Source organism: Dermacentor silvarum, chromosome 6, assembly GCF_013339745.2.
Source record: "Dermacentor silvarum isolate Dsil-2018 chromosome 6, BIME_Dsil_1.4, whole genome shotgun sequence".
Classification (NCBI taxonomy): domain Eukaryota; kingdom Metazoa; phylum Arthropoda; class Arachnida; order Ixodida; family Ixodidae; genus Dermacentor; species Dermacentor silvarum.
Genome location: NC_051159.1, coordinates 9,716,685 through 9,743,161, shown reverse-complemented (window position 1 = coordinate 9,743,161; position 26,477 = coordinate 9,716,685). Strand labels below are relative to the sequence as shown.

General features: G+C 45.4%; 2 protein-coding genes across 2 annotated transcripts in view; one reads left to right on the top strand and one right to left on the bottom strand.

The window, feature by feature from the left end:
- The first annotated feature begins 10,743 nt into the window (after positions 1-10,743).
- Positions 10,744-11,790, top strand: LOC119456528 (uncharacterized). Its single transcript, XM_037718356.1, has one exon. The coding sequence runs from the start codon at positions 10,744-10,746 to the stop codon at positions 11,788-11,790; it is 1,047 nt and encodes a 348-aa protein (XP_037574284.1).
- An 11,270-nt stretch (positions 11,791-23,060) lies between these two features.
- The window catches only part of LOC125946141 (uncharacterized), a 29,405-nt gene continuing 25,988 nt past the window's right edge, over positions 23,061-26,477 (bottom strand). The window contains exons 4-5 of the mRNA XM_049668637.1: positions 25,502-25,714; positions 23,061-23,789 (exon numbers count right to left, since the gene is read on the bottom strand). Of these exons, the coding sequence (XP_049524594.1) occupies positions 23,061-23,789; positions 25,502-25,714 (942 nt within the window). The remainder of the gene's footprint in view (positions 23,790-25,501; positions 25,715-26,477) is intronic.

Below are 26,477 nucleotides of genomic sequence, written 5' to 3'. Positions count from 1 at the left end.
GTCCGCCCCATTCTAGAATTTGGTTGTGTTCTTTTTTCAGGATGTGCAGCATACAAGCTAAGACCTTTAATACTACTGGAAAGGCAAGCGCTGCGTCTCTGCCTCGGGCTGCCAAGTTTTGTGGCTAATGATGTGCTTTATCTGGAGTCTGGAATTATTCCGCTTGATTCCAGATTTAAGCAACTTACTGTCCTGACTTTCCTGAAGCTTTATGATGCACCCCTTTCAAATTTGCAACCCGTTTTCATCAATTCACCAGAATCATTTTTCAGAACAGTATGGCGGCGTTACCGACAGCCACAAGTTATTTTTGTTCAATCGCTGTTATCAAAACTTCAAGTCAGCCTACCGCGCCTGATTTCTCCAAAATCTAATTCATTCAAAATAAAACTCACTTTTGATGATATTTTTCCAAAACACGCGAAACTTCTTCCTGCGCGCATACTTGAAGGTCTCCTTCAAGATTATCTTAGTCAATTTCCGTCTCATTTTGTTATTTCTACGGACGCATCACAAAATTTAGAGAAGGCTGGTGTTGGCATCTTTTCAAATCAACTCAACTGGTCTTTTGCTCTCCGTCTCGCTGATTACACTCCAATATTTCTGAAGAATTTCTGGCAGTTACTCTTGCCATCTGAAAATTGGGTCCACAGATGCGCTTTCGACCTGTACACATTTAACTTCCAATAATCAGTCACACCTACTGAGTATATTTTCGACTTTTGCCCCAGAAAATTTATCCGAAGTCCGCTTTGTCTGGGTCCCGGGACATAGTGGAATCTTTTTAAATGAATCAGCTGACTCGCTTGCTACGACATCACTAAATGGTCCGGTCATAAATATTCTTCCTGATTTCTATTTTATAACAGGAGCTAGATTTAAACGCCTTTTATTGCTGAATTGCCATGACTCGTCCATACTTTCTTCAGACGATTTTCAACATTTAAAATTTCGGTGGAACACGAGCAAGTGCCTTTCACGCCAATGTGAGGTGACGCTGTCAACTTTCCGCTAAAGAGTTCCCCGCCTAAATTTTTATCTTCATAAATCCGGTTCATCAAACACTGACCTCTGCTCGTTTTGTAATCAACCGGAGACTATTGACCATTTCTTTCTTTCTTGCCACCGCTTCTCCTCCCTCCGTAGAATGTTTCTGTTATTTCCAACCAGTAATCTGGGTTTGGCACTTACAACGCCAAACATTTTGTCTTTTGGGGCCTGTCAATTAGGCACAAGCCAGGGTTCTATGATCACTGCTGTACACAAATTTATTGAAGCATCCGGAAGGTTACGCTGCCAGGGTACCGACCGTGGGACATGTTATCTTATGTTTATTTTTGTAGTTAGTTTTCTCTTAATTTTTTTATTTAGTTAGTTGATGTATAGGACATCTTAAAATCTGTGTTAAGGAGTTGCCAAAATCTTAATTTTGATTATTCACCTTTACCGCTTTGTTCGTTGTTAGGTGTATGTTTTATTTCATCCAGTGTGGCCAATCCCCCTCGCGGGTACGAGCCATGTTTTGAGGCAACAACAACAACAACAACATACAACGGCAGAGAAGCGGCACCGTTCGCTACGAGGTTCCTGCGGATAGGATAGGAATAAACTTTATTTGTCCAGCGGTTAAGGCTGTTGGTGCCCGGGGCTAGGCTGCCAGGGGTCCATCGGCGGCGTTCCGGTGCCTTTCCAAGCTTCGTTGGCCTGCAGTGATATTTTGGCTGAGTATCGGGTGGATTCAGGTTTCTAACTACCTTTCTTTAATCCCTGATTTATTCGCATTCCTTGCATCAGCCATCTTGGGCTAATGTCGACCAATTCTCCTGGCCAGGCGCGATCCGCCTGGTCAGCATCCCTGCCATCTAATGAATTACCTTTAGATTTATTTTTTCGCAGTGGCGTGATCACCATTCCTGTTCCGCTCGTGCCTACCAATGGAGGTTCCATCAAGCTGACGAACCCACAAGCTGTTCAGAAGGAACTTAAGACCATGTCCAACCACTTCCAGACCATCACTGACGTGCGAGCGTTCGGACGCGGAGGTATATTGTGTCGGTCACCGGACCAGACCTGTGTTGAAGATCTACTGAAATGCACTTCATTCGCTTCTATCCCAGTGAGAACTTTTGTCTCGCCTCACCTTGCGTGCACCAAGGGCCTCGTACAGGGCGTAGACTCCCACTTAAGTCCCACTGAAACCCTAGCTCTCCGCAGCAGCTGCCATTGCTATTTATCGTTGCAATCGCCTTGTAAATAATGAGAGGATTCTGACTGAGTCAGTAATTGCCACGTTTGTGGCCACATCATGTCCGTCCGAAATCAAAGTGTGGCCTCTTGTGTTCCGTGTAGAACCACTCGCGTCACGTCCAATCCAATGTCAGAATTGTTGGAGATTCGGGCACAGCGCAGGAGGTTGTAAGTCGAGCCTACGCTGTCGCACCTGTGGAGATAGTCATTCCTGAAATGAATGCTTGGCGCAATCTGAAAACTGCTGCCTCTGCTGGGGAACACACCCAGCAAACTATTCGAATTGCTCAGCTCGCGCCCAAGAAACTCAAATTCTTGAAATAATCGACCGCCGTCGCTGCTCCCGAAGAGATGCAATTGCAGTCGTTAAAGACTTCGGATATTCTGGTGTTACAGCCCGTAACACTCCAAGTATGAATATTAATCTCTCGGAAGCAATTGACACTGCAGTGGAAAAGGCAATGACTAAAGCTATGGAAAAATTGGTATCCAGCCTATCAGAATGCTTAGCCCAAATCATTTCCAGGCAGATGATTCAAATGTTGCAAGCCACTAAGGCACCGCTACAGTACTCAGTACTTAACGCCACACCTCGAATGCCTAGCAACGACGTAGAAGCGCCTTCTACATTTAGAGATCACTCGACGGACACTACTCCGCCAATTCAACCCGGCGAGGGTGAGTCCCGTTCCTCAGACTCCCTTACTGTCACAGATATGGAACTTGACGCTCGAGCTCCCAAACGCACGGGATCTCCAATTCCTAAGATTATGAAACCAAAACCAAAAAAAAGTCAACCATCGCCTGTGAATAAAGAAAGCTTTCTTAAGGCGGCAGTTGCCGCTGCTGTGCGATCAACACCATTGGACAGTTGAAAGTATTGCAGTGGAACTGTCGCTCTTTCTTCTCAGCGTTAACAGATTTGTTTTACCTATCTCATCAGCTTAATCCAGATGTTATGCTTCAGGAAACTTGGCTATCAGCAGAGAAAAACTTTCATTTGAAAGGTTTTCGTACGTTCCGATTAGATCGTAACCCGTAACCCGTTCCGATTAGATCGTAACTTGTTTCAAATAAAATTTGTCATAAGGCAAACCTTTCTTTTAAATTCATGGACTCCGACTGCGAAATTTTGGCGATAGACTTCTGTCTCCTAGGGTATCAACAATTTTCAATTATTAATACCTATTTCCCAACCGGTGTGGAAAGTACGCGTCAACTTGATAGGGCTGTAGCTGCTTGTAGAAAAGAAATTTTGTTCGCAGGAGATTTTAATTCGCATCCCGTGTCGTGGGGCCTAAAAACAGATTTGTGTGGTAAGCGACTATGGGAATGGGCTATTGATAGTCACCTTTCACGTCAGAACACAGGACGTGTGACGTTTGTTAGAGGCCACTTTCGGTCAGTAACAAATTTGTTACTTAACATTTTGTAGTGCTGGCCTCAATGTTTCTTCGTGGTTAACGGTTGACTCAGCAACCAACAGTGATCATCTTCCTGTGTCATTTGAAATCATGTGTCCAATAACATCTTTAGAATGTCAGGCGTGCACATTTGTCAACCACAATAAATTTAAGACTCTTGCATCCGTTTCGAAACTTGCCAATGCCAATGACGAGGAAATCGCTTCAACAATTTGTTCGATTCTTGAGGGCTCCCGGAAGCAAGCTGAATTTGTCATCCCTTCGGCTAAACGCACCGCTTGTCGTTGGTGGAATGATGAGTGTACGCATGATTATAGGAAAAGAAACGCAGCCTGGAAAACACTTCTCCATAATCAATGCCCGACAAATTGGAAAAATTATCAGTTTCACGCTGGTGTATTTAAGCGTACTGTTAACCGAGACAAAGATGAATATGATATTAGGAATTACGATTATCTGTCAAAATAAAAAAATAAGCGAGCTCTGTTCGCATTTCTTCGTACTAGAAAGGTGCTACCTACGCCGTTAACATTAGACTCCATCGTTTTCACCCCCCAAGAAATGAGCTCCTCTTTAGAAGCGATTGCCAAAGGTTTAGAAAATAGATTTGCAGCCCGGCTTCCAACTATTCGTTATGCTTTAAACTCTTCGGATGGCTTCACGTCAAGTTCATTATCTGAGCTCAATCAGACTGCAGTATGCTTGCCAAATACAGCACCTGGCCCTGACGGAATCACAAATGCAATGCTAAAAATATTGTTAAAGGAATCGCCGAACATTCTTTTAGACGTGGTAAATTATTCGATTAAAAATGCTTGGATTCCTTTGCAGTGGAGGCTTGCCAAAGTAATAATGATACTTAAGAACCAAGGGGGAGGGTATACATTGGAGGAAGGACACCAGGCCTATAGCACTTACGTCAAATGTAGTAAAATTAATTGAGAGGCTTATTCACCTTCGTATCATGAAATTTGTAAACGATAATTCAATTCTTAGTTCATGTCAGATTGGTTTCAGGGCTGGCTGCTCTATCTGGCATGCCCATGTAAACTTAGAAAGCCGGATACAACTTGCTCGACATCATAAGCAATATGCTGCCTTAGTGACGCTTGATATCGCTAAAGCCTATGATACCATGGAACACACAGTTTTGATAAATCGGCTAACATCTTGTGGTGTTCCTGGTTATATAATAGCGTGGATTCATTCATTTTTAAGTGAAAGAGAATTCTATTGCTACAAAAGCGGCTTTTCGTCTTCTAGGTGCAAACAAACGAGAGGAGTACCGCAAGGTTCAGTCCTTTCCCCGGCGCTTTTTAATATTCTCATGAGCGCAATTCTCCATCATGACGAAGTCACAACTTATGTTTATGCAGATGATATTGCGTTTTTCGCATCTGCAAATGTCAATCATACGTTATATCAACGACTGCAAACTTACCTTTGAGCCCTGGAGAGCTGGTTAGATGCTAACCAGTTTTTACTCAATACCAGCAAATGTGCCATTCTCGTTTTCCCGATAAATGACCCAGTGCATATCTCTCTCTCTTACCACCTACAAGACATACTACAGGTTGAATCGGTTAAGTACCTTGGAATAATTTATAACTCCTCTCTCAACTGGTGGCCACACATAGATGATGTGACTGGAAAAGGTACCCGTGCAATTGGCATTTTGCGTGGGCTGAGCAATCTTCGAATAGGATTGAGAAGATATACACTTCTAATGATATATCGCATGTACGTTCACCCTGTATTAGAATTTGGTTGCGCACTCTTCTCTGGAGCTCCAGCTTACACTTCCCGCCTTTTGATCCTCTTAGAAAGAGAAGCATTACCTTTGTGCCTAGGGCTTCCTAAATTTGTTGCAAATTCGGTTCTTTATCTCGAATCCCGTGTTCCTCCTCTTTCGTGTAGGTTCCGTCTTTTGACACTACAAACGTTTTTGAGAATTTACGAATCACCGGTACGACGTTCTCAAACAATATTCATTTCCCAACCTGATTGTTTTTTTTCGTGTAAACTGGCCGCGTTCACATACTCCCCAAATTACATCCACGCAACATTTACTTGACCCTTTGGACGTGCGCATCTGTGATGTACTTCCGATTCCCGACAGATCTGTTACCACTGATATTCAATTCGATGACATCTTTTCTAATAATTCAAAATTACTTCCACATAGCATTCTAGATGATCTTGTAATAACAAGATCATCTGCAGAGCCTGCAAACAAACGTCCTTATTGCGACAGATGCCTCACAATGTGAGGAAAAATCAGGTGTTGGTATATTTTCCCCTATTCTCGAGTGGACATTTTATCTTCGGCTGCCACATTTTATACCCATATGTTTACCCGAATTCATGTCGGTGTGCTGGCTCTACGCAAATTAGAGCCATCAATTACGTCTGCTGTGATAGTCACTGATTCATTATCATTGTGCTCATCCCTCACTGCTTCTTGTGACTCTCGCGTATTGAGGACGTTTCATTCATTGATACCTGGTTATTTGAGAAGTTTTCGTTTAATTTGGGTGCCTGGCCATAAAGGATTTATTATAAATGAAATAGCAGATTCACTAGCCAAGGCATCGATAACCGGACCAATTTTTCCGTATTGTCCTTCGACTGTTCATGTCACTGTTGCTAGATTTCGCAGGAGTGTCATTATGCAGGCAGTGTCAGGCTCTGCTCTAACTAATTCTTTGGAATGCAGACATCTGCTATACCCTTTGCACAGAGACTTTTGCCAAAGCGGGAAAATTGAAGTGGCCATCACGAGGCTGCGCTGCCGTATCCCTACGTTAAACTTTTACTTACACAGGTCTGGTCTGGTCCCCTCACCATTGTGCTCATTCTGTGGCGAAGCGGAGACAATAGGCCATTTCTTGTTGTCTTGTAGGCGTTTTTCTGCAATAAGGAAAAGACTACTGGAAATTCCGCTTTGCTATATTGGCCTAGATTTATCGGAACCTGTAATTCTATCCTTTAGAGCCTCTATTGTTGGGTTCAGCCACAGAAATGCTTGCTTGGCAATCCAAAATTATCTCATTGAATCAAATCGATTACCATGCTCAATTTATTGTCACCTTTCCTACCTTTTATTCATTTACTTCTTTTTTAACCTATTAATAATTAGTTTTTTTCTTCTCCTCTCACAAAATCTTCCTTTCTAAACTCCAGTATTCTATTCGTTAATTTCCTTGTTTTTATGCACCGAATATAACCACCCGATTCATGGCCGATCCCCCACTGTGGGTATGCGACACAACCACTCAAGTCAACAACAACAAGAACAACAACAAGAACAACACTTGTCCCTGTGCTCCCAATTTTTGGGAAATCTTCGCCTTTCGAGGTGCCTCCCCGTCTTGCGGCCATGGACGCGGAGCATTCCAGAGACCCGCCTGGCCAGCAGTCATCATGGCCGTCAACCGCAAGGAAGCGAGTTCGCTCCCCCAGTGACACCGAAGACACCGAGCTGTACTCTATGTCGGAAGACGACTCATCCGACGACAGCTTGATACCCGTCCGGAGCAAGAGGGCGAAGAGAAAGATCGTCACCTGGACTAACCATCTCGAAGCGGTCCAAAACAAAGCCGCACGGTTCATCCTGTCATCTTACTCGCGATTCCAAAGCGTCACCAAACTGAAAGACTCCCTCAAAATGCCATCACTCGCCATGCGCAGAACATATGCCCGATTAGCATTTTTTCACACTATGTTCCATAGCAACACGTCATTTTCCCACTCACATATTTCTCCAGCGCATCACATATCGTCTAGATTAGACCACGCATACAAAGTCAAACCAATTTTCGCTCATACTGAAAAATACCGGAACTCACCTCTAGCACTATCAATAGATCAATGGAATTCATTGCCATCTAGCATTGCCACTATCAATGATCCTCAATCTTTTCTGTCGGCGCTGCAATCCTTTCTTGAACGTCAAGGCATTTCAGAATAGTTTCCTTTTTGTATATAGTAAGAGTTGGCGTTTTCATTAGAAACTGACACAAATCCACCTCACACAAAAGTCATCCACCTGATGCTCGCATTGTTCTTTAAGTGCTGCCATGATCGTACCTGAAAAGCATTTCTTTTTTACACTGAACTGACTGTATGTTATACATTGTTTTTATATTTTATATTTTTACATTGTATTTCTAGGATACAATGTGGACTTGTCCTTTGTGTTAGTATTATACCTTGTTGCTTTTAGTTTCTGTTCACCATATGCTATATTTGAACTTGCATTCTTGTGTCCACTGAATTGCCATTTTCACCTGCAGTCCGACTACATTGTTATTCCCGTTTCAACACCCCCCCTCCCCCCTATGTAATGCCCTTCTGGGCCTTTAGGGTATCCAAAATAAATAAATAAATAAAAATAAACACATCGCCGTCAACTCCTGCGAGTACAACGACTATGAAGTTAAGGCCTGCGCGCTGGCCACACGTCATCATCTTTATGCCGGAAGAACCCTCAAGCAACCTGCGACTGCTGAACAGGCAAGCCCTATCCATTTTTCTGGAATGTGCGGTGCCAGATCAAATTAAAGACATCATAAAAAATCCACGGAAGAATATACTCGCCATAGACGTTTACAACGTGAGTGCGCTTGGAAAACTTCAAGCAATCACGGAACTAGGAGGCATCAAAATGCGCCCCTTTATTCCGATCGACGATACATCCATAGCCGGTGTAATTTATGACATCGACATTGCCATTCCCAATGATGACTTACCTAGCCTCATCAAGCCGGCTACCGAGGGCACTATCATTACGCAAGTGCGCCGCCTTGGGAATACGCCCTGCGTAAAAGTAATTTTCAAGGGGGATTGTACACCATCCCACGTTGCTACTCTTGTTCCCACTCTTGTTTACTCCCATAGGCGTGTATATATCGCCTTCAAGCAATATTGATACGAAAAGATTAGCAGATATATTGAGTGTGTGTCCTGCCCCATGGGTCATCCTAGGAGATTTCAATGCACACCATCCGGCATTGGGAAGTACAAGAACCAATGCAAAAAGACGAAGATTAGCAAGCATCGCCTACAACTATGGCCTTACTCTCCTGAACGATGGTAGCCCCACCTTTCTTCGAGGCGTCACATACGGCAGCTGCCTCGACCTTGCTTTCGTCTCCAACTCTCGCCAAATGTGTGAAGTGGTTTTCAGACATTGAAACGCATGGGAGTGATCACATTCCCACTTATCTTAGCATCAAAGGCTTGTCGTCTAGATCTGATCCACGGAAGACCATTAGGGCCATTCAATGGGCCACCTTCAAATCTGATATGGAAGATGCTTGCCGCGAGGCCCTACCGTCAACTGGGTTAGAGGAAACAAAAGTACGATGCAAAACGTCACCCGCATGATGACGATCTCTTCCACGCGAAACGACTTCGACATAGAATTAGAGAGACTACGAGCACTTCGTCGCCGGGCAGAACGTTGATATCGGCGTACGAAATCAATCCATGACCTTAGCGCCGCCAGGAGGATGCAAAAGAAGATCCAACGTCGCATGAATAGATTAGCATCGGAACGTTGGGCAACGTTTTGCCAGACACTAGAGCCCCGCAAGCCACTGTCTCACATTTCGAAAACGGTGCAAGGTCTGCGTTGCCTTTCGCAACAGCGTTTTCCATTCAAGGCACTCGCGCTCTTCCAAGGGCGGCAAGACATCGATGTCACAGAAGACTTTTGTGCGAGGATCGCCGACCAAGCGACTCGTCCAGATCCTCCAGCCCGAGCTGACGTCCCCCATTCCCGTGATTGCCGCATGGACCTTCCTATTACAATGGAGGAGCTCGAGGCGGCACTAGCTCTCTGCAGGCGCCCTTCATCTCCGGGTCCAGATGGTATATCATACCGAGCCTTGTGCTATCTTGGAGAATCTGCACGGAGAGAATTGTTGAGCCTTTACAACTCCTCATGGCAGGAGGTAAACGTTCCTGACGAATGGAAAGTAAGCCGCCTGGTGCCACTCTTGAAGCAGGGCAAATCTCAACTCGAGCTCACCTCTTACCGCCCAATAGCGCTGGTCAGCTGTGTAGGCAAGATAATGGAACGGATGCTCCTTGGCCGCCTAGAATGGTACCTTGAACACTACAAGATTTATCCGAATTCCATGGCTGGTTTCCGACGTGACTGCTCTTCCATCGGCACTGTAGTTGACCTCGTTTCGTATGTTCAGCACGAAAGGTCCCGTAAGCGTTTATCTGCAGCTTTATTCTTAGATGTGAAAGGCGCATACGATAACGTATTACATGAGGCCGTTCTCGATGCTCTTGCGACGGTTGGCCTAGGTGGTCGAGTCTTTTTGTGGATTGCAAGTTACCTATCTGCAAGATCATTCTTTGTGTTAGCTGACTATGGCCCGACTACGCGACGCTATACGCGCAGAGGCATTCCTCAAGGCGGTGCTTCAGCCCGACGCTATTCAACCTCGCTCTTCTTGTACTTGCTGAATACTTACCAACTACCATCAAGATTTCAATATACGCAGACGAGATCTGTGTCTGGACTTCGACAGTCACACGTCCTCAGATACGTGCGCAGCTTCAAAGAGCAGCAACTTTGACAGCGAGCTACTTGTGTAAACAAGGTCTCAGCATATTACCAGAAAAATGCGCACTAGTGGCATTTACTCGCAAACCAATGACGCCTTATGTCATCTCAATCAATGGGCGGACCATTACCTATGTCAGAACCCACAGGTTTATTGGCGTAATAATTGACCGAGACCTCTGTTGGAGCCCACACGTGGCCTACATGAAACGGCGCCTGACAGCAACTTCCCAGTTGTTTAAATACATGACAGGTGTTATATCGTCATGCACCGCGCGTCCCTATGATTCTGGGCACCTGATGTAATCACTTTCTACCCTCGTTCTCTATTTTGTCCCTTCCCCTCTTTCTTGCTGTGTGCTATATATTGCACGCGACACCCGCAATAAACGTTCTTTGCTCGGTTGCTCTGCTTGGGATTACGTGGTCACTTCAGTGGCGACGAGGATGGGATGAGCCTGCCGCCCCACCAGCGACACCCCGGTAGCCATGGCCGGATACGCAAGCCCACCACAGTTAGAGGAAGCTACGGACCACTGGCCGGCATATCTAGTGCGGCTAGAAGCTTTCTTCGAAGGCAACGGCATCACGGAAGAAAAGAAGAAGCGAGCATTGCTCGTAGCAGGACTCAGCACCCACACTGTGGCCGTCGTCAGTGGACGCTGCGCGCCAACAAAGGTGAACGAGCTGTCATACAAAGAAGCACTCGACATACTGCAGAAGCATTTTTCGCCCAGGCGGAATGAAATAGCCCAATCCTACAAATTTTTCTCACGCAACCAGATGCCAGAAGAGCCAGTCAGAGATTTTCTTGTAGCCATTCGGCAATTGGCGGATACCTGCAACTTCGGCACTTCACTTGACAGGATGCTCCGGGACCGGATAGTTTGTGGCTTGCAAGATAACTTAGTACGTCGTCAACTGCTTGCGAAATCATCCTTAACAAGAGGCGAAGCAGAGGAAATCGCTTTAGCAGTGGAAATGGCGAAAGAAAACGTGAAGACGCTGAGGACTCCGCCTGAAGACGAAGGCGTACACGTGTTGAGAAACATGGATGCACGAGGTGAAAGTCGGGAGGCCACGCCACCATGTTTCAGGTGTGGAAAAACAGGGCACGACTCAAGAACCTGCCGGTTCCGCTCGTCGAAGTGTTACCAGTGCCAGCAGCGTGGTCATGTTCGCAAGATGTGTCCCGGACAAGCAGACAGCAGAACGAGAGAACCGTTAACGTGGCCACACCAGCAAATTAACGCTGTGCATCCATCAGCAGGAAACAGCAACGATCCGGGTGCAGAAGCTCTGTTCCTCGTTGAAACGACAGATAATCTTGTTGGAAACATTCACACCGTAAAGGCCATAATGCGCACTCTCCTTTGGAATGGAATAGCGATCAAGATGCAGTTGAACACAGGGTCCCCGGTTTCTATCATCACTTGGCCCACCTACGTACAGATCAAGATGCCTGGCCGAACCTGCAGGAATCGCCGCTCAAGTTGTCATGCTTCCTTGGACCACTGCCGGTGCGCGGCCAGTTAAAGCTCGATGTTTCCTTGGGTTCGAAGACCACAAAAGCCACATTAGCTGTGCTGGGGTGTTCCGGGCCGAACTTGTGTGGCCGGGACGTCATGACAGCGCTGGACCTTCTTGGGGAGCCGGTGCTCAGCGCAACGCAAGAAGGTGAGAGTGCAGCCATTCGTGAAGTTGGCAATGCCGTTGAGTTCTTGTTAGAAGAATTTTCTGATGTGTTTCAACGCGAGTTACGGCGCATAACGGGACCGCCCGCCCGTTTGCCATTGCGTGACGATGCTGTTCCTCGGTTGAGTAAAGCGCGGCAGGTGCCGTACGCGTTACGCTCAAAATTGAATGCCGAAATTGATCGATTAGTTGAAAATGTAATTCTTGCCCCGGTCGCACACTCGGAGTGGGCGGCACCCGTGGTGGCGGTGGTAAAGCGAAACGGGAACATTCGCTTATGCGGCGATTTCAAAACTACTGTCAACCAAGCCTGCCACACGATCCAGTATCCTCTCCCGCGCCTTGAGGACATCATGGCGACGTTGAACGGCGGCGAAGTTTTTACAACTATTGATCTCCGGGACGCCTACAATCAAATTACGTTAGACGAAGAATCGCAACTGCTCACGACGGTGAATACGCAGAAGGGCCTTTTTTGCTTCACCCGCCTTCCGTTTGGAGTAGCCTCTGCGCCAGCGCTCTTTCAGCAACGCATGGAAACAATTTTACAAAGGCTGCCTGGGGTGCAGGTCTATTTAGACGACGTAATCATTGCAGAAAAGCGGAATGATGCCGCCACCGTACGCCCAGTGCTGGGAAGATTCCGCGAGTTCGGGGTGCGGCTGAATCGGGAGAAGTCAAGATTTCGTGAGAATGAGGTTGATTTTTTGGGTTACAAAATCAACGATAAAGGCGTGCATGCCAAGAGGGAAAATCTTGAGGCTATTCTGGACGTCGAGACACCCACGGGAGTGCCCGAGTTAAGGTCATTTTTGGGTATTGTCACCTATTACCAAAAGTTTCTACCGCAGGCAGCCACGATCCTTGCACCTTTGTACGAACTATTGCGCGCCAGAACGGAGTGGAAGTGGGGCGTTGCTCAGCAGCAGGCGTTCGAAGAGGTCACAGCACTGATAAGGAAAGCAGAGTTTCTTGCCCATTACGACCCGGACAAACCGTTGGTACTAGAATGTGACGCTTCAGCAGTCGGAATTGGAGCCGTTCTTTCTCACGGCACAGCTGAGGGGATGAGGCGACCCATTGGCTTCCGCTCCCGCATACTCAGGGACGCAGAGCGGAAATATTTACAGCTTGAAAAGGAAGCCCTGGCATTAGTGTTTGGAGTAGCGAAATTCCGGGCATATTTGTTGGGTAAGAATTTCACACTCCTTACTGATCACAAGCCTTTAGTCAGCATTTTCAATCCAGATAAGCCGGTTCCAGCCATGGCGGCCGCCCGCATACAACGGTGGGCCCTCCAGTTGAGCGCGTACTCCTACATCGTCAAGTTCAAAGACGGCAAGGCGAATGTTCCGGCGGACGCACTCAGCCGCCTGCCACGGGCAGCACCTTCCAGGGAAGTGTCCGGAGACGAGGACGGCGCTGATGACTGTGAGTACGTACTTCTCACCGCCGGTTTGGACAGTAGAGTGCTGTCAGCCAAACAACTGGAGCGCTATACGGCCGAAGATGAGGAGTTACGTTTGGTGCAGAAGTGGGTGACAGGAAGTGACAGGAAAGACATGGGGGATGTCAGTAGACTCAATGCTGAAACTCTACAGAGCTCTCTTTCTCGGTTTTAACAGATATAGTCTACTTGTACTGAACAACACTTGCCAGACAAATATTCGTGTTCTGCAGGCAGAACAAGCTCAAGAACTCAGAGTTTGCCTTGGTTTGCCCAGATGCACGTCAACAGAGGCAACTATTGCGATTGCTCGGGACCACCCGATGCAAACTCACACTACGGTGGAAGCCCTGAGAACGCACATCAGACATTTTGCACGTGCCCCCTATCACCACCTTGCAACACTACCTTCAGACAGGCGCCAAGCATCGTTCTCTAAAACTATTATCAAGTTCAACGAGAAACTTCACTCGGGCTTCACCGCTGCATCTATTCATCGATGCCCCCTTGGTGTCTTATTAGCCCCACAGTACATCTCAGTGTACCAGGAATCAAGAAAATATCTGAGCTATCGTCACCTGTGCTGAAACAACTGTCTCTGCTTCTTCTACACAAGAGGTATCCGGACAGTGTACATATTTATACTAATGGTTCCACAAACCTCCAGTGTACGTCCGGTGGTGTTGTGGTTGTCCCAGCAAGAGCTATTACCATTAGCTTCAGGACTGACCACCCATCGACATCTGCGGAACTAGCTGCTCTTCGCGCTGCACTTCGTTTCGTCAATCGGGAGTCACGTCGACAATGGTCAATCTTCAGTGACTCAAAGGCAGCCCTACAATCTGTGCTATCAGCTCTGCGTGGGGGGGGGGGGGGGGGGCATACGAACAGCTCGTATTCGATATTAGATACCTACTCCATACATGACATGAGAAAGGACACCACGTGACTTTTCAGTGGCTTACAAGTCGCTGCGGCGTCATAGGGAATTAAAACGTCGATAATGCCGCTCGGGCAGCTCTTGATGACACACAGGAAGAGGCCATACCTCTCTCACGCTCCGACGCAGCTAGCAGACTTCGAGTGCTTGCACAGGAGATCACGCTCTCTCTATGGTGCACACCAAGCAGCCAGACCAACCGGAGCAATCGTCGCTACCACCTGCCCTCTTTGATTTATCTCTGTATGCCAACTGGACTCCGCCGAAAAGAGGCCAATATGCTTTATCGCTTATGGCTAGGAGTGGTAGTCACGAAATCTTATTTATTTCTCGGTCGAATGGCGGACAATGCTTTTTGCAATGCCTGTCTTTGCGTGGAGACGCTAGAACATATTCTATGCGGCTGTCCTGAATATAATCTTCCGAGACAGTCCCTGGCGTCCGTTCTAGCACACCAGGACAATCGACCAATGTCAATTGAAACGATTCTCACGTGTCGTCGACAGAAGACATCGCAGCTGAAGGCGACGAAGGGACTACTTAGGTTTTTAAAGGAAACGGGCTTGGACAAACGGCTGTGACAGTGACTGACGATGAGTGTGCTTTGTTATGTGCTCTCTCTCTCTCTCTCTCTCCTCCCAATCTTTCATTCCCCCTCATCCCGCTCCCATGTGCAGGTTAACAAACCGGTTGTGCTGAACTGGTTAACCTCCCTGCCTTTCCTTCTCCACTCTTTCCTTCCTTCCTTCGTACTATTGTAATTAGCAGTGCCATCAGTGATGAGATGGCAATATTTCTGATAGCAAAAGAATGTTCGGCATCTGCGAGTAATAAATCTATAGGTACTATAACATTTCAAGAAATTAATCCTCGCAGTCTTTAACAGTTTCGCAATTATTTAGCAAGAATAACCTGGGAAACTTGATTGCTTGATTGCTACAGAGTGACCTTAATGATGCCTATAACGACATTATATTTTTGAGTAAGCATGTTTACAGTATTTCACTTATAAGGTGCTACGTCCTAAAAAAGGCAAGAAAACCATGGCTAACAATTGCGGCCTTGGGTTTAATAAAGCAAAAAGATGCCCCTTAAAAACGCTTTATTCAAACTCGCGATCTCAATGATTTAAGTGAGTTAGAAAATTCTCAATAAGGTAGCAAGCTTTCTCAGGCAATCAAAACGGAATTACCGTCCTAATCTCTTGAATAGAGAAATAGAGAAACCCTCAAACGCAGTGATGCTGTATGGCAGAAGCTGAATCTGACACTTGATCGCGGACTGGTGTGGTCACATGCTACTCATGAAATAGATATAGAAGGCGTAGCAACCTCCGGGAAATTACTATGTGATAGTTTTAACTATTTCTTTGTCTTATTAGTTAACAGTTCTCCTGATATACGTTATTTGGATTATTTTCAAGCAAAGTGCAGAGAACATGCGTTATTAAAACCGACTACTCCAAAGAAGTGTTCCGTGTGTTTTCTAGTTCCCGCAACGTGAGGAGTTGCGACATTGACGACTTACAAATTCGACCAGTTAAGTACGTGTTATAATTGGCCATGTCCACATGCAGTCACATATACAACGTAATTTGTATGCGTGGGACGTTTCCAAAACGAACGGAACTAGCCGTGATTATTGTCCTTTTCAAGGGCGGAGCTAGAAATAATCCAACCAACTACACGCCCATTTCGTTTCTCCCTGTTTTTATTTTCTGAAACCTCGTAGCATTAATGATTGCTTGGTATCTTTTTATGAAAAGTACAGCATAATAACAAAAACTCAGTTCGGCTTCCGGAAAGGGCTTTCCACTGAGCTGGCGCTCCTAACACAAAAAAGAAATTTCTTCCAAATGCAATTGAACGTAAATTACTAACACTCGAGATATTCTTGGATGTTTCAAAGGCATTCGATCGGATAAGTAATTAAACTTTCTTGAAGGAACTTGAAATATAGGATTCAGGAGCGCATCTTTAGATTTAATTAATAGCTATCAGAAATTTCGCAGCCAGAGGGCTTCAATAAATAATGAAGCTTCGGAGGATGCCGCATTCACATCAAGTGTACCCCAAGGAAGTAATATAGGGGAACGCAAATTTAAGCTTTACTTAAACGGCATGGTAAACATTGACCTGAAAACACGGTTTACAATCCATGAGGGCGACACCAGCTTGGTCAATGCCTCGACAGAAGCAGAAGATTTAGCGCACCAGCAAGCACTACGCTAAGTAAATTAAATGCATGGAGCAAATCAGACTGTGTAGTAATTAATACTATCAAAACCGAGGCAGTGCTTTTTTGAATTCAGAAATCATAAGGTAAACATCGACATTGATTTAGACTTTGGAAATGCTTGCATTGTTGTTGCTCCATCAGGCAAGATCTAGGAGTTATATTTGAGCAACATTTAATGTGGAATACCACATTGTGGATACCAAGACAACGGAAGCGCAGTCGAGGTCGGCAGAAAACCATATGGGGTGATGAAGTTAGGAAATTTGCCGGCGCAAGTTGGAATACGCTAGCGCAAGACAGGGGTAATTGGAGATCGCAGGGAGAGGCCTTCGTCCTGCAGTGGACATAAAATATAGGCTGATGATGAATACTCACATCGGCATAGGACAAGGCAAGATGTATGCACTGAAAGATAAGCAGTGTAATTTCATCAGCAATTTCGATTACATAGTAAAAGCAGCGGAATAAATCTATAACGACCTGTACAGTGCCCAGAGCAGCCAAGCTACTTTCATTCGAAGGAGTGATGAACAGGGTACAGAGGCTTCTTTAACTATATAGCGATGAAATTAGAAGGGCCTTGTGAGACAAGACCAGGGGAAAAGCTGCTGGAGAAGTTGTAATTTTTTCGAAAGTTCGCCCAACGGCATAAACTATTAAATACAGGAATGTAGGCCGGTTTCGGCGATGAACATCAATAGCGCTCAATGGTTGTTTCCATAGAGCCAAGAATCATAGTCCGGTGGCCACGTGGGATAAAAGCCAACCGTTTGCAGGTAGCACCTTCGTATCTGGTTTAGACCGGGGCACGTCCACAACAGTCGATTTAATGAAATATGGAGGAGATATCATGCTTGAAAAGCTTGCGGCCCTTTATACTCAATGCCTCACGACTTCAAGTGTACCAGAGAGCTGGAAGAACACCAACATTATACTAATCCATAAGAAGGGAGACCTAAAAGAATTGAAGAATAATAGACCCCATTAGCTTCCTATCAGTATTGTATAAAATATTCAATAAGATAATTTACAATAGAATCAGGGAAACACTTGATTTCAGTCAACCAAGAGAACAGGCTGGCTTCAGGCAGGGAAATTCTACGATGGATCATATCCATGTCATGAATCAGGTAATCGAAAAATATGCGGAGTACAATCAACCTCTATATATGGCTTTCATAGATTATGAAAATTCATTTGATTCAGTATAGAGATACAGCAGTCATAGAGGCATTGCGTAATCAAGGCGTACGGGAGGCATACGTGAATGTATTGGCAAATATCTGCAAAGATTCCACAGCCCCTTTGGTTCTCCACAAGAAAAGTAGAAAGTTACCTATCCAGAAAAGGGTCAGGTAAGGAGACACAATTGCTCCAATGCTATTCACTGCGTCCTTAGAAGTATTCAAGCTCTGAGACTGAGAAGGCTTAGGAGTAAGGATCAACTGTGAATATCTCAGCACCCTTCAGTTTGCAGATGACATTGTCGTATTCAGCAACAATGGGGACGAATTACAACAAATGATTGAGGACCTTAACCGAGAACGTGTAAGACTGGGCTTGAAGATTATTATACAAAAAAGATAGGTCATGTTCAATTAGCCTGGCAAGGAAACAAGAATTCAGGATCGCCAGTCAGCCTCTAGAGTATGTAAAGGAGTACGTTTATCTAGGCCAATTGCTCACAGAGGACTCTGACCATGAGAAGGCAGTTTACAGAAGAATAAAATTGGGTTGGGATGCATACGGTAGACGTTGCCAAATCCTGACTGGGGAGCTTACCCCTGCCGTTGAAAAGAACTGTACAATCAGTGTATTCTTCCGGTGCTAATATATGGGGCAGAAACTTGTACGTTAACAAAAAACCTCTAGAACAAGTTTACGACCGCAGAAAGAGCGATGGAACGAAAAATGTTAGGCATTTTTAGACATAACGTTAAGAGACAGGACGAGAGAGGTGTGGATCAGAGAGCATACGGGGATAGCCAATATCCCAATCGACATTAACAGAAAAAAATGGATCTGGGCAGGACATCTAATGCCTAGGATGGATAACCGGTGGGCCATTAGAGTTACAGAATGAATACCACGAGAATGAAAGCGCAGTCGAGGACGGCAAAAAGCTAGGTGGGGTGATGAAATTAGGACTTTTGCAGGCACAAGTTGGGGAATCAGCTAGCGCGAGACGGGTAATTGGAGATAGCGGAGAGAGGCCTTCGTCCTGGTGTGGACATAAATAGAGGCTGATGATTATGATGATGATTACTCATATCGATAGGGTCACTACTGAACTTGCTTGTGTTGCTGGCATTCTTACCAGATGACGCTCCTTTATTCCTGAAAATATTAAATTGCTGGTATAAAACTCCCTTTTTCCTTCTCGTATTACGTACTGTCACCTGGTTTGGGCTTCCACAACTCAGACCAATACAATGAAGCTCTTTTTCTTGCAAAGAAAACAATACGAGATTCGAAGCTTTTGGACTGGTTTTGGCACGTAAAACCCCATAATTTAATTTATTTAAGTGCTCGAACTCCCACCCGGAACAGCTACTTTTCGCCTCTCTTTGCCTCTCTTGGAATAAAAAAAGCTGCACGATTTTTACATTTTGCTCATAAACAGGGTGCAAAAGGGAAACTCTGGCTATCTTGACAGGTTAGCTTGTCTCAGAGAACGTCATACAATATACAGCAGTAACCAAAAAATCTGGCACACTCTTGCCTCACTAACGCAAAACGGTGACCAAATTATACGTTACGAATTGCCATTTCTTCTAAACAGACAAGACTTTTCATTCTTTTAATACTATGCACTTGCGTTTCCCTTTTATTTAGATATGATGTACTTGCATTGTGTGTGTGTTTTTTTCTGATAACATGTACTTTCGTTGCTCTATGCAATCATTGTGTAAATGGTGCGATCGCTAATGTTGCCAATGTGAATTTTTTCAGGGGGTAGAGAGCCCGTGAAACGTATTTTTGTGCTTTTCTTCCATGCTCCTAACAACCGTATTTGTATACACTGTTATTCAATAAACATTGACTTTGATCTCAACAGCTGATTGTACTCGCACATCCTCCCCTCATGATTTTTCCCGAAAGGCGACTGCGCCAGAAATGCAGCCGGCAATGCTACAGTGCTTCCAAAGCAGCGACTTCGGAACCTCAAGCCTCGGGGTACGAAGGTGATGTTCAATGTGAGCCTAGCGACCTGAGAGCTCCGATGGAAATTCTGGCGGTGTGAGTCCACTTGGTGCTGGCGGTGTGAGTCCACTTATGAGAAATTGCGGTCAATAATTGGTCAATTGTACGCAAGAGAAGAAAGCCACCAGTTTTCGAAAGAGTGCCAAAAAATGAGTAATCTACGGCTGGAATAATCTCAACCACGACACACTAAACACGTCTATTCCGACTTTGCGAGTAGTCTGCATCCATCCATAATTTTACACTGAGACATTACTGCGCGCGACACCGACTATGAGCACATGGAGCATAAAAAGATGCGGCATACCTGGCGGGTGTTCGTTCTGTGGGATGAAGTACAATTGCAAAGAGAAGCCAGGTAATTGGGTGCTCTACATAAAAATAATTTGCTCACCTAAAAGAAAAAGTTTTATGAAAAAGCTCTCGTATATAAATATTAGTTAGTTTGGCTAACAAATGAATTTAGAATTACATTTTTACTTTGATCACCTCACTACGTAATGTGTGGTCAACATGAGGACTTACATAATTTTTTTGCGATTTTAAAGGTATTTCTCGTTAATTTTCCTGTGTTCTCGAACCACAAATGTTATTTTTCTACTTGTTTGCATTCTAGCTTATTGTAAAATGTGACAACTGATTTTGCAGACAATAGAAAATGTTATAACAATTTCGTGTTTGTTGAATTTCTACTTTCTTTTGCCCTTGTAAACAAATCACAAACTAAACAAATTCGTTCTCCAAACGCCATGCAAGAAAACAATGCTTTTCTAATATTTCAAGAAAAATGAGTGTCAATGAAAAACAAATATTTTTATAATTATTCCCAAGTGGTGTTTTTTGGCGCTTTCGTGAAAACACAATGGCAGCCAAAACAACACTTTTGGGGGGGACAGTAAGTTGTCACTATGAGACCACGACTTTTTAGAACAAAAACCGCATGTGGTCGGCCAAAATGTTTGGTGCGTTTACCGTGGAATAAACCTCGGGCCATGCACTTCTTTGTCTATTGACAAAGAACTGTGCTTTGTGTACATAGTTTACTATGACATGCGCGTAATTTTCATGTTGCCCGTGCCCACATAGATGCAGGCTGTTCAATTGTATTATTTCTGTCTGCCATCACGAAAATTCTAGAAAAGCAGCGTTTTGTATGTAGCTTGTGTGAATGGTGTTCTATGCTGCCAGATGGGCTGGTCTATTTAAGCAAGCGCTCGGACTGGTTTTGGCACGTAAAACCCCATAATTTAATTTATTTAAGTGCTCGAACTCCCACCCGGAACAGCTACTTTTCGCCTCGAGGAGACAGGGGTGTACAACAACGCACAGGAAATCATAGAGGCCTACTTGGTATCCAGAAGGAAAGGCTACTACGCAAAAAAAGCGGGACACTGCTTTTTGGAACGTCTTGGATGTTCCGTACGGAAGACCAGTGCACTGAAAAAAATCTCAACACAAATACAAGAAACTATACACGTCTCACCGATTCCCAGGAACATGCACCCAAACTTCCACATCGGACGGCGGCAAGCCCTTGCGCAGGCGCTCACGAGAAAGTATCAAAACTACCCCAATGTCTTGTACGCAGACGCGGCCAGCACTGCAAGAAGCACCGCATTCGTCACCAGCGTAGTCGACAATCACGGGAACGAAATAAATGCGTCGTCTGCTTCCAGAGCGAGCGCTACGGCGGCAGAGGAACGAGCGATAGCATTAACTATCATGACGTGACCGCACTGGAATTATGTCATCGTGCTGACGCACTGTCAGACGGCACGCAGAAATTTTTCCAGTGCCAAAACTTCCAGGGCTGCACATCGCATTCTGAATGGAGTGCATCAGCTCCCACCATACACACAAATGGTGTGGACAGCGGGGCACGAGTCCTTATGCGACAATCAACAGGCACACGCCTACGCCCGAGCGCATGCACACCGGCAGCCGCGAGAGGGCCGCGCCGAGCAGTTCCATCCCGGGCTCATACCATTACCCTCGACGCACATCCTATAACACTATCGCATTTCACAAAGAACGATACCGCCGCCTCACAATGCTCTCATGCTAGAGGAAGCCGTAATATGGCGAAAACTCCAAACAAACACATATCCACATTGGAGTCTCTAGCTACCACGCCATACACCCTGCGCTGTATTCCTATAAATACCCACACTGCGATCAATGTGCAACGCTTTACAACATGGTGCGGGCTTGCGCAAACACACTACAACTCGCACCCATAACACACCCCACCACACGGCATTGGGAGGCAGCGCTGTCCAGCTCTGACTCGACGGACCAGCGCAACCTGGTTAACCGAGCGAGAAGGGCAGCTAAGGCTGCTGGACTCCTGGACTGCGGGGACCACCCACTGTAGAGCGGAGGAGCTACCTACGCTTGTGTGCTCTTTTGCATAAAATTTATTCTCGCTCACTCTCTCAAGCTGCTTAGTTTAGTAGATTTCATGCGGTGCAGTTTTTTAATTACCAACGAAAATAAATGCAAATACTTATTTTTTTTCGATGCCTAAAAAATTGGAGGACGCTTAAGCTTCGTCTTTGAGAGTGGAACGCGATGGCGTTATCGGGCGCCGTTGACGCCGACACCCTATGATTTTAGGCGGCATGGGGCCTGATAGAAAACAATGGAGGGCCGATGCCGGCAGCTGTACGGGGCAGAGCAATGGCTCATACCCCGTAGGGCAGAGCCTACAAGCGGTGACTCATCAGTTGTTCATACCCCCGTATGCTAGGGAAAAGAGGTTAGTGGTTGAATTTCCGCGTAACAGAATTACGTTTTTTCGTATACTGAAATTACTTTCTAATATATTCAAATTACAATCCGACGCTATCATGTCTGTACGTTGTGTGTGTGTCGTACTTTACGAATTTTCTCACGAATTTTACTTGGAGAAATTCAATGAGTTCAGTAACGCCTGTGGGCCACACCGAGGGAATGCGTGGCTGTGGTTCGGCATGATTTTTTCTGACTGAGAACGCCGCCGGTGGCGGATGCCTCACCGGATTTTCTGCGACACGGGGCCCTTAACGCTGTCGCGTTAAAATGCTTTTATAGGACGCACACCTTTTCTGTATATTGAACCAATCAGCCTATAGGGCTATATATTGAAATGCACGGTATCGTCATTCTGCATGTATCGCCCATTCCAAAACAAGCTGATAATACAGTAGATTTGGTTGGGGAGGAAGTTTACTTTGAAAGGACGGAAGAAGTGACCCACGGAGCCCGTTTGGAAGGCACGATAATGACTCGTATCTGCGTGCATCACCCATCATCTGGCGAGTCGCTACTGTCGTCGTGTAATGCATTTTCCCTCATTCGTTGCACGAAGCGTGAGAAGCAGCAATCATCGCCGCTAAATTGGCCGTACAACATGCCGGAGTCCCTGGCGTTCCGCTGGGTCACCTGAGCGGGCGGCAGCGTGTGAGGACTAGCAGGTAAATTATCCGCCTGCATCGCGACGATGTCAGGAGGAAGAGTCTGCCAGCCACCAGCGACTCCAGAACTGGAAGTGGTTGGGTCTAGACGGAGTTCCGATGCTATTTCGGTGGTCAGCTCCATAATGGAGGTCGATGTCTGCGCCTCTCCTGGCGCGGTTGTGTTCATTGATGCAGAATGTGAGATAGTCGGTGGGCGAGCTCCAGCCTGGGTCTCAGAGAGGATGAAATCACGAAGCCGTGCAGAAGTATCCGATTTCGGGGGCGCCATGTGAAATGCAGCGGAAGACATGTTCGGTGCCAATGATGATTCTGATGCACGTTCCGCACCAAATGTGAATACAGGTAGCTTTTGGCCTGCCGTACGGACAGTAGAGTTTGGGTTTAAGGGGGGCTCCGTGAAGGGAAGGAATGCTCCTCCTTCGAAGCGACTGATTTCTGGCGGAACGTAAATTTCGAAGTGGGACTGGCCGCTCTGTCCGTCAGTGTCGTGGATGAGATTGGCCGTGGGGCCTCGATCAGAAGGTGACTTGAATGCTGGCGCACACTGTCGTGCCTGCAAATATCGGCAAAATAATCTCGGATGAAGTAATAAAATAAATTGATTTTCTTTATACGCATCCCGAACTCAGCGTACACACATATATGCTCCTCGTGAAAGTATATGTAGTAGCACTTCAATACAGAGGTGCGTGGAATCTAGCTCTGGCATTCAGAGAAATAGAAACGGGCTGTTTCATGGGGTGGTGGGGCAAGAGCCAGCATACTGTTTGTACACACTAAGAAAAAAAAGTTCGCACCCTTTGGGGAGTGCCTTGCCCTGTCTTCATTGCATATACTTCGCTCACTATTTTTCTCTCAAGAGTGTATGTCAAGTTCATAATGAACATGCCTTTCTTGACCGGTCTGTCCAGCATTAAAAAATGGAAAGACAAGCAAGTTAGATGCCGATTATTGTTTGAGGACAAGATAAAGCCCAAAAGGTGAAAACTTTCTGAGAGTGTAGCTTAAAGATATTCGTTGGCTTTGTTTACATGAACCCCACGAGGGCGGATTGATGAAATATATCGGGATGATAGACCCCCAGGTGACCGTGCTTACAGGAACTCGCCTCTCACGGGCGTAAACAATGGCGGCATGCAGAGTCGAGACTATAGTTATTAGCATTACATGAAGTGGGTTGCGAAACACAGTGCTCGTATTGGACTTATCATGATACCATTCCCAATGCCGGCCTATAAGAACGCTGACGTCTCAGCGGTCCCGCGCAAGTCCCGGAGCTGTCTGATTCGACGCATCCGCGTTTACAATCGTGCTGCAATGGGTCAGGCTGAGTCAACCTACGCCATGCAGCCGGGCCGGCTATAAGCCCCACTCGATGCTCGCTCAACGCGACACGATGGTGTTTAAATGAACTCGAATAGCTTATTACAGCTCGTCAAGCTGTCTCGACTCACTTCTGTTGTGTTTACATAAACGACCCGATTGTAAACTATGAGCAAATGGAACGAGGACACAAGCAATCAACGGCGGCAAGGACTCCCCATTTTCACAACCGAAAAAAGCTTTATTACGGCGCTTGCACTAACGTTGATATAGTAACTTGTGCATCACATGACCAAAAAATAATAATAAAATAGAGTTGGCAAGTGTAGACAAGTGGTAATCAACACAATACGATGCGATAAATACAGCGAATAGCCACACACTTGGAGAGAAAAAAAAGGAAGATCAATTGCACTGTCAGGGCAATATTTTAAAATTGTTTCTAAGTGGTTAATCCGACATATCCTTATCGTCCTATGTGGTATCGATGTCTAAATGCATGAACTTTATAGTTATTTTATTTTATGGTCACGTTCTGTATATTTGATTATATTCTCGGTCCGTAACACTACACTTTTTCAACTTAAAGATCACGACTGCACCCAAATAGATTATCTTCAGTCCTGCGAGCATTGTGTCGTTGCTGTTCATTGCATGCATCCGTGTTCTTGTTGCGCATTGTTTATAGTAATTCTGTTGAAACTTTCGAACAGTCTTTGTATAGCGCCAAACAAAACTGTGTAGCTAAACATTTTATGTCGGTATATTATGGTGCCCATAAGTATGCCATGGTCTAAGCGCACTAACCTACATGTATTGCTTACACCATGACCGAGTGCCTCGTTTGCTGATATACTAATTATCACCTTAAAAATGGCAGTTTTGTGTACACTGGTTGGGGTGTGTCACTCTATCACTATAATCACTAGAAGGAGTACTTGCGTGTTCGTTTTGCGGTGGGTCAACAGGTCGGAAAGCAGGACCGGTGGGCAACTCCCACCGGTGCTTGTGTGAAGTAGGCATGGAGAGGCGATCGGCGCATTCAATGGAGGATGATCCACTGGCTCCAGTGCTGGTTTTGCTTTCAAACAAGCTTCGCCCAGGTAGGTGCTTTCCACGTTTTTGACTCCAGCGTTGTGGGCTCAATGCAGATGACTGCAAAGCAAGAGCCATGCCAAGTTCGTGTAGTAATGTTGAGAACATGCAATGAAGCTGCACGATATATGCCGTTGAAAAAAAAAGTGGTCAAGAGTATTTTCCTGATGGCAAGTTGGCTCAAGATTCTTTTGAGAGCCTGTATTTCTCATCATAATAGTGCCTCCTGTGCCGAGCAAATACTATTCAAAGAATTCACTGAGAAATTTACCTGTGAGCCATTTCCTCAATGTGGCGAAGGATACCACTTATGGCATTCATAACAGGGCCTATAGTTCGCCAATTTTTAGAATTCGGAATTCAGGCAAGTGTAAAATGAAACTCAGCCTTCCGAGAATTGAGAAAACCGCGAAATGAACTGTTGCTGCAACTTGAAAGAGACATTGTTGGATATTTGATATGTATTTTTTAGTGACTGTGAGCTGCTCCAAAATTATGCACTAACTGCTCAGAAATGTTGCGATATTGTGCATAACCTATTTCACACTGCCTAATTGATTCCAATAATTGCTTCCGTTTCATGTACGATCGCAAACTCTACCTAAAATAAATAACACACATGTACAATGCAGCTATGCTGCCTTTATATGAGGCAGTATAGCTGCCTTATATAACTCAACGCCTTATATACTGCCTTTATATAAGCCAGTATATCAGGGTGAATCAATATACATGAAAATATAAACAAGCTAGCCGTATAAATGTTAAAAATAATGCGGAAATCTGCGGCCACCCAACATACACAAAGCAACAACGATTCGTG

Excerpts from the sequence above, each read along its gene's own strand:
- LOC119456528 (XM_037718356.1), top strand. The coding sequence starts at position 10,744 with ATGGCCGGATACGCAAGCCCACCACAGTTAGAGGAAGCTACGGACCAC.